This window comes from Bidens hawaiensis, unplaced genomic scaffold (genome assembly GCF_021521415.1).
Source record: "Bidens hawaiensis isolate Kalapana, Puna unplaced genomic scaffold, B.hawaiensis_p1.1 tig00020044_1, whole genome shotgun sequence".
Lineage (NCBI taxonomy): Eukaryota > Viridiplantae > Streptophyta > Magnoliopsida > Asterales > Asteraceae > Bidens > Bidens hawaiensis.
Window position 1 is genome coordinate 124,273 of NW_027493052.1, and position 15,392 is coordinate 139,664.

A 15,392-nucleotide genomic window follows, 5' to 3' on the forward strand; every position below is an offset into this window, starting at 1 on the left:
GTGGAGATGGCATGTTTACTAGTGACGATGCTTGATTCAAGTATTCACTCTCTCAAGACTCTCAGATACTTAATTTTCAATGTACTCATTCTCTCTCCACATGGTGGTCGTAAGAAAATCTCCCTTTTCAAGAAGATAACTGTGTTGATAGAGATGACTAACGATCATTCTAAATATATAATGAATTGTTTTAAAAATGTCAAAACCAAGAGAAAGCAATTGTAATGACATTGTATTTTTATTATTTAGTTTTGAATAACATACTTTTATAATGTATTTTCTTTTGGATTTGACATTATGTTTATTATTTAACGTGAACCAAATCAAGCTAAAAAATCTATAAATAAGTGATAGACATCTGATTACAGTGGCAAGTAAGAACTGCCTTATTTACAATAATAATAATAATAATCATCTCAGACCCCCCCCCCCCCCTTTCTCTTTTTCTCGTTCTCTCTCTCTCTCTCTTTACCTATTCGATGCCGATCCTCCCATGAACATCTCTCTTCTATCTCTTCGTCACATCAATAACACCTTCTAATATCTCATCCACCACATCGATAACATCTTCTAATCTCTCCTCCAAATGAGTAAAAAGAACTCCAATAGAGAGCATATGAAATATGAAGAATTTTATACCAATCTTTTCATTCACGTGATAATTTGAACATTTCAAAAAGGTACATAAAAGTTTTAACCTTGTGAGGGAAGATATAACATATTATTATCATTTAATACCTTCAATGTAAAAGATTACAACTAAAATGTTATTTGTCATCTATCTACTATAATAAAATACTAGGATATAACCCGTGTAATACGCGGGTTGTTAAAAAATATATAACAAAAAAGTTAAATTTAATAATATACGTAATAACATACCTTGCCGTCTCAAAAGCATATTAAAATATATTTATATGTCTAAAAATATGTTTAATATAGCACATTTTTATCTTATGGATTCATAATAATATACTTTATGAAAGAATGATTTTGTTTTAATAATATAAATAAGTAGATTAAAATTAAATAGTTTATTAGGTGTAAATTATAATTTTGAAAATTGTTGAAGTTGAATCTTATGTGGATAGCTTAATTAAAGGTCATGTGGAAACTATGTTGTTTTAATATAATAGTTAGATATTTCGTTTTCTTATTAAAAGTTTCATATTTTATTCTTTTTCTATTTGATCTATTATTTCTTTTTTTAGTAATTATTTCATGGTTCAAAAAATTTAATACCAACATAAATATATTATTTAGCTTTATATAATTATATTGTATTAGTTATTATTATTCTTTTATATGTAACGAATTTTCACGTTTATTTAGATAAAATAATTATTTTTTCAAATTTCAAAAAAAAAAAGTTTCACTTAATGTTTATTTTTCAATGAAGATTAATAAAAGCTAATGCCAATCGCTTTATATGATTTGTTTGTTTTTGAGACAACCTGTTTTAACACATGGTCAGTTATGTATTCCATTATCTAGAGTTTAAACCAAAAATAAAATGAAACTACTAATTTTAATATGAATGATAAAGTTACAAATTACATTACAAATATTGTATATAAAGAAATATTTAGAGATTTATAAATTTTAAACTTTTTATTTTCATATTGTGTATTGTATAATTTATTCTACCATATATTATATTTTTTATATGATGAAAATATTTTTATATTGTGCTATTATTTAAATAAATTTTTTTATTTAACCCGTGTTCTACACGGGTATCTAACTTAGTATAATATATAGATAGATTTCTGAACTTGATTATGAGTCGTTGCGTAAGAAAATTGTTACACTTTAAAAATAATTTAATTTAATTACTTATAATTTAGATTGTTCATAAAAATTATTAAAAATAGTTAATGCATTGACTATGATTTAAAGATAGTTAATGTATTGATTATTATTTAAAAATATGTCTAATGGCATATGCTGTTAGTTGGCATTTAATATGAATTTAGATTTATTTAAATATGAATAAAATCTAGGAAGACTTGATATTTCATTTTCTTTTTGAATTATTTAATTGTGAAGAAAATCAAAGTAGTGCTTGTTATATATGGAATCAATACGGTTGGACCAATAAAAAGAGGCCATGTGTCCAAAAATCTATTGTTTTAATAGTATAGTTAGACTACTATTTTTGGCACTTGTCAATCTCATAGCCATCATTACCTTTTTTTCTAACCAATTTCAATATATAGTCCTTATCTTTTAAGCTATTTCAATATATGAAATCAAGTTTATTTTTATTAAATGTAAGTTCTAACCGATTCATTCATTAACATTAATGATGAAATAAGAAAATATCAAAATTGATGTTACAGGCAAGCTAGAATAAAATTTTAAAGTTACGGGTAACTGCAAATTAAAGAAAATAAAGGCGCATCATTGTCGGAAAATTTAGATTTGTATGGTAAATTACAAATTGTTTTTAAACTTAGATTGAAACAGCAATGCAAAATTTTTTATATAAGATTTATTTCAAATTTGGATTTAAATTTTCTCACATGCATTTGAACTAAAGAAAATGTGTATTTTCTTAATTTTTTCCAAACATTTTGTATAAATCTTGAAAACATGGATAATACCTATTATATGCATCTTGGTGTTTAACATTAAATCATTGAAACTGAATATTATAATTATAATCCATACGTATAACGATTTACTGTATGAATTATCTGTTATTTATTTATATGACTTTTTTGTGTAACATAAAGGGTTTTAGCAATAAGAAGATCATGATTTTATTGGCTGTATTTTACTTCATTGTCAAAGTTAAAATTTTTATTTTCATCAATTACCCGTGTAATACGCGGGTCTCAAACTAGTTTTCTTATATATTACAATCTAACATGAGTAAAATTTTGTTTTCTGGATTAAAAGTGGCTTCTTATTTTAATAATTAATAAAAGTTAGTTACTATTTTACAATATATATTTTTTTTATATTTAAGGTAATTGTAGAATGTAATAAACAATAAAAAATTAAAAGACAAAATAAAGGACAAAAGTTGAAAAAGAGAGAACAAAGCCAAAAGAAATTAATAGTGGAGATGGAGCATACACCATCATGCCTCAAAAAGCTACACACCCAAATCAGTAGCTTTTTATAAAGGTTATATGTAACACGTACTTGTAATTTAACAAATTGTACATTTTGGTAACATCGAAATCGGGCAAATATGTAACACACTATTTGGTTTTTCACAATTAGGGTATTTAGAAAAGTCGGTACCAACAACATTACTGGTTTTTTATATTACTGAAAAACGAGTAGTTGTTAATGATGAAATCGTTGTGATGTGAAATCTATTCCGACTGGAAACCTTCGCGATATGAAACCGTCCCGACCCGAATCCACCCATATTCGAACCAAATGTATATTATTGATATTATTGATGAAATTGTGTTTTTTTGAATGACTAAAAAAAAAGACCATTTCGTCCTGAACCCATTTGGACACGTACCAAAACAACCCTTTTTTTATTTGACCCGTTTTGACCCTAGCCCATTCGGACCTGTGACCCATTCTGACCCAACCTGATCCATTTTCCGGTCCTAGTAACATATGACAATGCGTCATTGGATGTAATGATTTTTAACTGATAATTAACCAATTCATAATATCATTGTTCTAATTCAAGTACAATGTTTGACTAAAAAGTCAAAGGCATAACCAATCTACTGAAATAGATAACTTAAAAGAGTATCTATGGTTGAAGTAAAGGCGAATAAACAAAATGTAAAAGGGTTATAATTACATTGGATTAGACTATATAAGCAATTTTTGGTTAAACAAATACGAATCGCATTCCAATCCAAAAATACTCGCATTTGGACTCAATAAAGTCCTAAAATCTTCCACCATGGACTTCCGATTGCTCCCCATATTATTATGTTGATAAAAGCCATCAAGATCCCGAGCTTAAAAACATCCAGAAGTTTTACGTAACCAGCTGCAATAACACCATCATTTCAGAAACAATAGTATGTTGAGAATCGCAAGAACATATTTATATTTGTACTATGATATAATAGGTCAAAGAAACCCGGATTGACCAATTAAGTAACTTGAATAATGAGATCAAAATGTGATACCTCCATAATATACAGCAGCCTGACCACTACTGTAATGTGTAAGTGCACCAAAAAGACAGGTGTTGAATGCCAAAGCCAAGGCGGAAAGAGTTCCGGGGACTTTAGCCGTTAGGTGCATTTGAAGGAAAGCCGAGTATAAAGCACCAACATGTGCGGTTTGACCCGCAAATAGATAATGAATGAGGAAATATACAGATTGAAGAATAAGAATCTCTAGATGCCATCCGACTGATAAAGCTTTTAGTAAGCTGGCTACACATTTAGACAACCATGATACCACACCTAGAGTAGTTAATTCGCCTGCCATGCCTATAAGCACCGCAAACCAAGCCAGTGTGTCCCATGCCGATTTTTCACTTAAGCAATCGTCCCAACTCAATACTCCAAGTATCAATAGGGCCGATAGACCCAGCATTGCCGCCACCACACTTTTAATGTCCAAACTTTCTCTGCACGTGCACACACAAGTTAATCAGGGTGTAGAATTCTGACACCACAAGAATTTCACGGGTTTGAGTTTAGTCTAAACAGGATCAAACAAGCTAGCACGTTAACTAAACGGATCGTACTATGTGTCGACGTAACGTGTCCACAACATGACCAGTTTTAAACAATTTTTTTTATGTAAATGTATTCTTATAACAAAACTTTAAAGTTTATACTTTAATCCGGCATATTTTAAACAAAATCGAGTAAAAAACTAATAAAGTATATGTATATTTGTAATTTTAAATTATTAATATACAAAAAAAGTTCATATAATTTTCATTTTAAGGTTAAGTGGTCATATATTTGTCGAAAAATGAATACATCATGTTTGGATTCACGCGTGACATGATTCCTAGACTTGTGTATAAAAGTCATATAATGTAACTCGTTAAGTATTAGACCGAAGAAATTATAAAGCAGTTAAGTTACCCAGCGATCCATAATGCGACGGTGACAAGCATGGTTCCTAACATGATCCACTCGTTCCTTTTGACCGGACCCATTTGTTCAAGTTTGGTTTTAGCCATGTTCGGAGCATCGGCCGTGTGCTTGATCTCGGGTGGAAAGATCTTGTATATGATTAATGGGGTCAACATGAGAGAAGCCAGTGCTGGGAAACAGGCAGCTTTGAACCATGAAACCCATGGGCTCTTTATTTTCACCCCCAAACTGTCGGCTAGTTTGATACACAACATGTTTTGTGCTGCAGCCGTTAAAAATAGAGCACTCGAGCTGCTAGACGACTGTCATTCATAAAATTTTAAAAATTATTAGTATTATTATTATTATTATTATTCTACCAAAGCCCATTTCAATTTTAAATAGAACCCAATGATCGAAATCCAAGCCCAGCCCAATGGTATTTATTTTATTCAGTCATAAATAATAAGATATTTTAACTTATTTAAAGTTATGAAAATTGAATTTTAATAAAGTTAAATATGATCAACTAGCTAATAATAATTTAAACGGAGAATTGACCAATATGAACTTTCACATTTCGTTACCATGGACATTCCGCTTTAACAGAGATGTAACTCCCCAGCCTGCCCTTGAAGAATAATTTATCTCAACCTAAATACCGTAATTTATTTAGAAATGACGTAAATGAAATTTAGGGCATATGGAGTAGCTTCTCTGATAGATTGGGATTGTGTTTGGAAATGAAAGTAAAAGTTACGAGTGTCATGGGTAAAATTGACAATTTAAATTATTATCGAAGGCAATAGTTTAGATTGTTAAAATCTAACTTGCATTAAATTTAAATAAAAAATTGTTAACTTTTGCAACAAATGGTAAGGTATTGTATGCTAATTTTGTTATGAAAACAAATTTGATATATTATTTTCATGCAACTTTTTAAAAAAAAATTAGTTATAAAATGTTTTTCTTTCTCATTTTCTTTTATATTTATGTATTTTAAAAAACATATTTTATTTTATTTTTTCAAACGAAATGCGCATTTAAGTATATTCATGCAACTTTTTTTAGGTTATTAATAAAGACATTTGGTTTGGTATTTATATATTTATGTGGTTAAAGAGGATTTCATCCTATATAAGAATGGTGTTAAAAACACTTTATTAATATTGTGTGAATATTTTTACGAAAATTTAATAATCTATTAATGAAAGAGTGATTTTGTATTAATTAACTTAATCTTTCAGTAACAGTTGCAAAGAATTTTAATAAGAAATAACGAGAAACAAAAAATAAAAGTATATATTATTTCTTTTGATGGGAAATTTAAAAAAATGCTAAATACATAAATAATGGTTACTAACATCCCGATAAAAGGTTTGTAATTGCTTTATATTTGTAAGTAAATATATTATAGAAAATAGCAAAGAAAAGGACTAGAGTTGGGATTGATATGAACCCCATCAAAGGTCAAAGACGACAAGTGAAGAACTCAATTGATTAAAAAGAGGTATTTACTTTGCTTGGTTAGGTCAGGATGTTGCTTTGGTAAAAGGGGACAAATTGGTCCCAGAAAACACAAAATGGGAAGAAATAGAGGATGAGATGGAGGGTGAAAGGCGATGAGGTGGTAGTTATATGGGGTTTAAAAGTGAGAAAAAACAAGGAATTCTTCTGATTTGTAAAGAAATGCAAGAAGAAAAAGCACTTGGGAGAAAGTAGTGGGAATTTTGGTTTTTGGAAAATGGAAACACTATCCCCAAATTTCGTGGAAATAAGAGTTTTCGGAAAAACATTACCACTCCATCCTCCCTAAGGCCATTCGTAAGGCTGAGGGGTGTGGGAGGCTTTAATGGGGGCTCCAACCAATAATATTATGACGTGTGGCATAGAGAGAAACTGGATAAGGGGGGTGTTGGAGCCCCCGTTGGAGCCCCTGGCCCTGGTGTGGAGGGGCTCCAGCAGGGGCTCCAGCGAATTTTTTTTTATTTTTTTATAAATATATTCAAACAACGTATTATTAAAAAAACTCATAAATTATTAAAAAAAACACACATTAATAAAAAAACACATTAATATCTAAAAATAAAATAAAAATTAAAGTACTAAAAAAACATTATTCTTATGCTTCGGCTTGGTCTTCTTCGATCAACCTCTTTCGGATACGTTCCTTTTGCTTTTCCATTAGCATTTGATCGACCGGATTTAGGTTTGAAGTTGTGGTATAAAAATGGGTGAAATGGGGTATTATATAGGAAATTTTTTTTTTTTTAATTTAATAAGAGCCCAACGGCTCTTTTTCTAAAATTCAACAAGCTCCTCTCTCTCTTCTACCGCTAACAGGCTCACGCCTGCATGGATTTTCGCGTTAGCGCCCCGTTAGCGCCCCGGTGGTGTGGTGTTAGCGCCTGGGGGCGCGAGCGGAGGGGCTCTAGCGCCCCCGTTGAAGCCCCACACCCCTCAGTATGAGTGGGGGCGTGGCCTTGCCACCTGGCTGTGAGGCGTGGTGAACGTCAAATCGTCCCCTTTGTGAGAGAGCACGTGAGCAGCTCATCGTCACTGGACACACAAGCATGGTATGTAATGAGTGTTTTTTTTTTCAAATATTTTATTTTAAAAAATTGTCACATTTACTAAACCATTACATCCCTTAGTGAGGATGTGTATGACCGCAAGCCTTGCCTAGATGACGCCTACGTGACACACTTTTTACTAATACTAACTGGACGTCTGGATCATTACAGATGTCGCAAGTTCGCACTATGTCACCCGAACTCGGTTGAGTGAAATTAAAATTTCATGGTCATTCCTTTATCAATTAACCTAGGGTATGTTTGGTTGAAGGTAATGGAATGAAAGGGGAATGGAATGGAAGAAAGAATGGAATGGACAAGGGAATGAAATGGATTATTCCATTCCTTTGTCTTGTTTGGTTAACCTATGGGAATAAAATGAATTATTACTTTATGTTGTTTGGTATCCTAAAAAAATTGTATGATCGAAATAGAAATAATAAAAACACTCATATCTCAAAATAATTTTTTTTTACAAAAAAAAATCGCAATGGCGATGGTATTGGTGTTAGGTCCGGCGACGAAAATGGTGGTGGCAGTGGCGACGGTGGTGGTGGGGGTGGCGGTGGTAGCATTGGTAGTGATGGCAATGGTAGGGTGGCGGTGATGGTCAGGCGGCGGCGGTGACAATGTTTTCGGTGGTTACAGCGACGATGGTGGCGACGGCAGTGGCGGTGGTGGCGGCGGTGGTGGCGGCGATGGTGGCGGCGATGGTGGCGGTAAGGTGTCGGTGATGGTGATGGTAGTGGTAGTTGTTGTTAGGTGTGGTGATGGTGTTGTTGAGAAAGTAGTGTGAATGATGAATGAAATGAAAAAAAGAAGAGGAGTAGGAAGCAATGGTTTTGATGGAATGTGATTCCATGTATAATGGATGATTCCATTTCATTGAGCAACCAAACACCACTTTTTTCATTCCTATGTAATGAATCATTCCATTCCCCCTATTATTCATACATACCAAACGCTACCCTATACTTATATCATGACAGGCTCAAGTTATAAGTAAATGCATATCGAGAATAATAATTTTCAAATATAATATAATTTTTAATAAAGTAAGACAAACTCAGCAAATACAATAAAACTAGGTCCCTAAAATAAACTAATGATAAAATTTGTATTTAATTAAATTCCCTTAATTATAATGTATATGCATTTTCCTCTTTTACTGTTAGTTTTGAGTTTTTGATATGTTTCATATACAAGATAATTGGCAAAATAGTTGATGTGTGAACTTTTTTCAAATAGTTATTGAACTTTAGCCGTCTTTAAAAAAACGTCATAACCCTTAGTCGGCACCCAAAAGCAGAGGCGAAGTCTCCAATAGCGCGGGTTGTTGTTAGAGCGGTCTAAGCTACCAAAACCGTAGTCTAAGCCACCAAAGTCACGGGTTAAGCCTTATTCAACGACCAAACGTGTAGACTAAATCCGAGGCTCTATGCCGACGAAGTTGATGTAGTGGCTTTTGATTAGTGTAAATGAGGACTAACTACTTTAGTCAGTGAATGCTAAATTTTCCAAACTATTTTGAAATTTTGTTTTTGTAAATATTTATGTTTGTGTAATTTTCCTTTTATGTGTTTCAACTTTTATGGTAATTCCAAATTGTTTTGAGTGTTGAATGATTATATCCCAATCCCATCAATATCACAAATGCTGACTTTGGATCTCTGGTCGTGCATTCATCATTGAGGATAGAAAAAAGCATCAAAAGCAATTATTTACCACAAATGGATGGAGGGAGATTCAATCATTAAGATAAGATTTCCAACATATTTCATATTAATAATATTTTTCTATATATTTTTTAACGTGTTGATGGTGGGGGATTTCTATCATTAAAACAAGATTTCCAACTTATTTGACAAACTTTTATTTGTTTGAACGTAAAAAATATCTTCTCAACCGAATTTCCATGAATTAATTAAAGACTTTATTATTATCAAAAATATTTAATACAATAACGTGTTACCCTTAAATTAGTCCAACATTAAGGGGGTGTTTGGGATTCCTTATTTTACATCCTTATAACTTTTTATTAAGTTAATAAATTATAATATTATAACTTATGAAACTTTTTCGTTAATAATATAAGCAATTTTAAACATCTTATTACTTTTCAAAAATTAAAAAGTTATAAGTTGATAAAAATAAGCAATCCCAAACACCCCTAAGTGACATTCTACTTATTTGGAATAAAGTTATGCCATTTCTTTTACAGGTAAAAGTCTTTACCTTAAATGTTTTTCCCCGTTCACTTGCATTCTAAATAAGTTAAAAAAAAACTTTCATATGCTAAAATTAGGTTTAGATACTTTCTTTTTAATGATTTTTCCATATCTAAGACCATGCATACCGGATGTTTCCAAAAAATATAAACGGTCCAAAACGACGGGACCTCCACCCGGGTCGTTTTGAGTGAGTTTTCGGTGGCCCGCGTTTTTTAACATAGAACTTAAGTTTAATGCTTTTTTCTTTAGAAAAAAAATAAAAGAAATCATGTTCGGTAACATTTATTTAATATTAATTTGTAAATTTACCCTAGCTTTAACCATAACATGACAATTTAAGCAACTTATAAAAACTAGCGTAACAAATAATTAAAACATAACCTGTTACGTACCTGAAACTGTGACTGAATAAGAAACGCCCCAAGTTTCCGAGACGAAGCATCTTTCGGCTTACTCTCCGCCGCAATCGCCAACGAATTAATAATCGGCAAAAATATCCCCCCGGCTCGGGCCGTCGTGCTCGGCATCGCAGGCGATATAATCGCTTCACAGATCGCTAACCCGTAAGCCAACCCCAACGTACTCTTCCCTAGCCACCTCACAAAATACATCGCTAGGCGATCCCCAAGCCCCGTCTTAACAAACCCTCGGCTAAAGAAAAACGACACGACGATCAACCATATGACCTCGTTCGTGAACGCCTTAAAGGCGTCATCGAACGTTAATGTTCTTGTTATCACAGTTATCGTTAGGCACACGAAAGCCCATGCCCCCACGGGTAATGGCCCGAGTATGAGCCCGGTGATGGTGGTTAAAAATATCGCGAATAAGCGCCACGCTTGTTTCGTGACCTCCGCGGGTTTGGGGATCGCGAAGCACACGAGGAGCCCGATAATCAGCGAAATTGCGAGCGGGATCGGTTTTGCGCCCGGGAAGTTGGGGAACCGGATGGCACGGCGGCGGGAGTGGGTGGGGATGGCTATGACGGTGGCCTCGGCGGTATCCGGCGGAGGATTTGACATTTGTAAGCTGGAATTATGGAAATGGTTATAAACTTATAGGGTGTGAGTGTATGTGTATGAGTGTGTATATATAATGTAGATTTGATTCTATATTCGACAAATACGGTAATTGTTACAACAGATTCGGTCGTAGGTTACAAAACATGCATCTTTTACTTGAAATCTTATTTGACCACAAGATTACAAATCTCATGTCAAATGGTCGAAAATATTGCCTAATTTTTGTACTTGGAGTTAGAAACATTCACACAACTTGGCTAACTGAAAAATGGACTACTAACTAATTACATACATGTGTATGTATAGGTGAAATAAAAGGTTTTTAATAATTAATCCTAACCAAAACTGATTTGGAAACCGGTTTAGACCCGATACTTAACCGTAGGGCTGTAATTGGGTTGAGAGTTTCCTTTGTCGAGACAGGTTAAAGTGTTAAACCCAAATCGACCTTTTTATAACATGAACTGGACCTTTTCATTTTTTAATCTGGTTTCAACCAAGTTGGTCTGGGCCAAGAACAAAATTTTTCCATATCTAAGTAGACTAAGTATGTGCAAGTTTTATGCTCATACGAATATGAAAATAGTTACTATTGATGGCAACTTGCTACTAATCATGTTTGATCCCAAGCGGTCACAAAACGAACAACGATTTGTGTTTGAAGAGCTTAGACACGTTAACGCTAATCATTGACGTTGATATGATAATTTAGAGAAATGATTATATTTATAAATTATAATCCTATTATTTTAATTGTTATTATCTAGAAAAGAACTATAATTATAGTTAAGAGTTAAGAATTAATGAATAAACCTTTAAATGTAACAATGGTTTAACTTTGCATTCAATATGGAATATTAACTGTTTATTGGATTACATCGAAACAGAAGGCAAGCGGGCAACAAGCTGCGCCGCTACCCCTTTTTGAGTCATAACATTACTATGCATGACCCGCTGAACACGGGTAAGTAGCTCCACAGCTTCAGGTTTTCTAATGGAATTTCACAAATACATACTATATGGAATTTCACAAATATATAAACAAATGGTTTTCTAATCTGACTGTATATATACTATATACATGACTTTGGAATAACCATTTATTAAAGGGTTGTTAGAATTTGAAATTCAATTCAAATAGTCTTGATACAAGTTAATAAAGACTTAGGGCTATGTTTTAATCACATAAAAAAAAAAAAAAACTCACAAGCAAAACCTTAGCCACCACACACCTAATCCGTTGCCCCTTCCCCTTCTCACGTTCAGTCGTAGCCAAGATCAAGTGAAACCAAGGGGTCGTAGCCGAGATCAAGTGAAACCAAGGCCGAAGTCTTGATTCTTAGCCTTGATCGATTGATCGCAAAAAGAACAGTCATAGGCTTTCGTTTTTCAGCGATTTGCATATAAGGGACAGAAAATCGAGGATTATTGATACATTGTGTACTCGACAGTCGACTCATTCTCTACAACCAACTAAGACAAAAGTCTCAGTTTCTATGATGGTTTTTTTGGTTTAATATACGTGCAACCGGACTTTTGATGGCATTCTTGGTGTAAATCAAAAATAGGTCGTGCATATTCCCCCATTTAACTTTAAAAAGATGGAGGCATGAAATCTAACAGTGGTCTCAGAGCCGCTTTTGCAAGTCTTAGAACATTGATTCGATTTATTTGATAAACCCAAAAAAAAAGTTTGATTTTTAGTTATTAGAACTGAATCTAACGAGGCATTACTTTATGTGTTTTAAGTTATAAGGTTTGAATCTTGAATGTGATTGTGTTTATACGTATGCAACTATGCCAAATAATGTCCCATATATCGTGTTTTTGTTGTATTTATATTTTGTAATTCTTGTTGTATTTTGGTTTTGGCTGTTTTGAAAGGCAATTTTTTTTTTATAAAAATGAAAATTCTAGACTTGTATTAGAATAGGATTCCTTTGTTGACTATTTGAAAGATTAATGACTAAAAGATTAAGAACCAAGAATTTACAAATACAGAGTTAACAAACGGAACAATAGGTAAGACAAATTTTGGAAGCAGCCTCGATCTCTATCTTTATGAATAAAGGTAAGGTCTGTCTACATCACACATTTTTTATACCTTACCAATAACTTTTAATATTTGTGGAATTTACTGGATACGTTTGTTGTTATTGTAATAGTAGTCGTAGATAGTTGATAAGACAAATGAGAGCAAAAGAAGATCCAAGATCAAGACTTGAGATTTTAAATTTGTCTGATGGCAATGGCATATTTTATTTATGATCATTATTATTGTGTGGGTGTGCTAATAGTTAGGATAACAATTTTCTAATAACTTCTTTAAAAAAAAATAATAATACTAAAATACTTTAAAATTAGGGGGTGTGATTCGATACAAATAAAATTAACCAACTAAATATATAAATAATTAGATTAATTACATTTTTGGACGAGTATAATTATGTTATAGAATATAATATAGTGTAATAATAATTATAATTCAAAAGTTATAGAGTAATAGTAATTACTCTAAAGCTAACATAATTATACTAAATATTTGTACACTTCTCACGATAAAAGTCATTTGTATTTGATTAAAACGCTTAAAAAACTAAGTTTTAGTGACTTAATATCTAAATTAACTCAACCAATCTATATACCAATTTAAGTGCTAAATAAAATGTATATGTATTTATTATGTAGGAAACCGTTCGCGTATAAAAATAAAACACTTTTAATAAAATGATTACTATACAAGGAATCAAACCTATCTAGAAAAGCAAGTAAGTTACAATACGAATTACACCGGAAAAAATCAAAATTGCAATACAATTTAAATAAAATAATGCAAGAAATGTGTAGAAGAAGAATGGTGTCGTAGTCTTTGTGGCCGAGGATCGTGTTTTACACGGGGCCCTTTAAACAAATTCCGGGTCTCTCCATGTTTTGTTTCCCAGGGTACAACGGCCTAAGCAATATGTACTGCCAGGGAGGACTCTATCACCCGAATGGTACCTTAAAGAAAATGATGAAGATGATCAAGAATGTTGGAATTCTTTAGAGAGAAAGTTGGAGAAAACACAAGAGAGAATGTGTTATTTGGTGTGTTATGTTTGTGTGTTTACAACCAATGAGCTCCCTTGGTATTTATACATGTAGAAAGTTGAAACCATTCAACCATCATTAAAGGAAAAAGTGAAACACCCCAATCAACATTAACCAATGCATTTAAGTTTTGACCAAAACTTAATGACATGTTGAATGGTCTTGACTAAATCAAAAGTGTTTCAACTAATCATATAAAATAAAAGAATTCAAAATTAAAAATATTTTATTTACACAAAAAAATTTTCCAAATATTAATTATCAATTTAATATCCACTATTGATGCATAAAAAAAAGAGTCAGTTGTCTACTCAATTAATAGCCGCAATGATCGGTTTAGCTCAATTGTTTAAGTTCAATGTGTTCGTGAACATAAGAAGACAAGAAAAATCACAGGAAAAACATGTAGTTACCTTAGTAGATCGACAACATGCCAAAAAAAATCGGATAGGAAATAATGAATGGTGATTTCAGCTTAGCTAATGTTCTGGTCTTGGTGAAGTTTTAAATTAAGATGCCAGAAAGTATTTCCAAAAACCATTGAGGCAACGGGAAGAAAGGGACTATAGAGACTGCACCTAAATCAAATGCATGTATACTAATTAATAGACTGGTCGAGTTAATTTAGATATTAAATGCATCAAAATGTAACATCCCATGTTTTAATAATAAATGATCTTTTTTTTTATTAATTATATTTTGTATAATGGGATATTATTATTATTATTTATATAGAATAAATGAGAACTTTGGCGACGTAATAGTATTATTGGTTCATTTGGCGTCGTGAGATTGACCAAGTAGTTTTTTTTATTGTTTTATATTTGATAAAGAAATGGTTTTTCGTGTCAAATCATCGCCGCAACGCTTGGTATTGCAACGCTCGGGTTTTATTAACAGCCTGGTTTTACCGACCTTTTGTGTTTTTGTTCCAGTAGCGTCACGAACGTAAATGAAATCAACAAAATTTGTGTCGACTATCCGCCGCAGCGCCCAGGACTGAACGCTAGGGTTTTACAGACTCACCACCGCAACACTCGGTACCTACAACACTTGGGTATTACATACCCTTTTGTTTTAGTTTTGGTATCGTAACAAATGTACCCAAAACTGACCAAATTTGCATTGACGAATGTCCAGGACAGACAAAGCTCCTGCTTTAGCAGTGGCTGGGTTTTGCCGACCTGTCGTCGTAACGAACATAACCAAAACTTACCGAACGTCGATTTTTTTTAATGTTTTAGTTCTAGTATCGTAACGAACGTGTTGGAAACTGACTGAATTTGGAACGTGTTCTTCAGTTAGATAGTAAATCTCTTATTTACATATTGCTTTCCGCCACAATTTTGGTCTAAGTTTCGATAAAATCAATTAACATAGAATATTCGATCTGACTAAAAGTAAATATTGCAAATGTTAAAATTGGGATACAGAAATATTGCAAATGTT

At 32.5% G+C, this 15,392-nt stretch overlaps 1 protein-coding gene across 1 annotated transcript; it reads right to left on the bottom strand.

Moving 5' to 3' along the window:
* Positions 1–3,630: 3,630 nt before the first annotated feature.
* LOC143559808 (dicarboxylate transporter 2.1, chloroplastic-like) lies at positions 3,631–10,903 on the bottom strand. Its single transcript, XM_077048272.1, has 4 exons — positions 10,224–10,903; positions 5,037–5,350; positions 4,119–4,567; positions 3,631–3,976 (listed from the first exon to the last, which is right to left on the bottom strand). Exons 1-4 carry the CDS (start codon positions 10,851–10,853, stop codon positions 3,861–3,863), a joined length of 1,509 nt encoding a protein of 502 aa, XP_076904387.1. The 5' UTR covers positions 10,854–10,903; the 3' UTR covers positions 3,631–3,860.
* Between the last annotated feature and the right edge of the window lie 4,489 nt (positions 10,904–15,392).

What these genes read in the sequence shown, in the direction of transcription:
- LOC143559808 (XM_077048272.1), bottom strand. Translation starts at nt 10,853, where the DNA reads ATGTCAAATCCTCCGCCGGATACCGCCGAGGCCACCGTCATAGCCATC. An exon ending in TTATTCAGTCACAGTTTCAG is followed by an intron (nt 5,351 to 10,223) that starts GTACGTAACAGG and finishes TATGAATGACAG; the next exon opens with TCGTCTAGCAGCTCGAGTGC. An exon ending in GGCTGCTGTATATTATGGAG is followed by an intron (nt 3,977 to 4,118) that starts GTATCACATTTT and finishes GTGTTATTGCAG; the next exon opens with CTGGTTACGTAAAACTTCTG.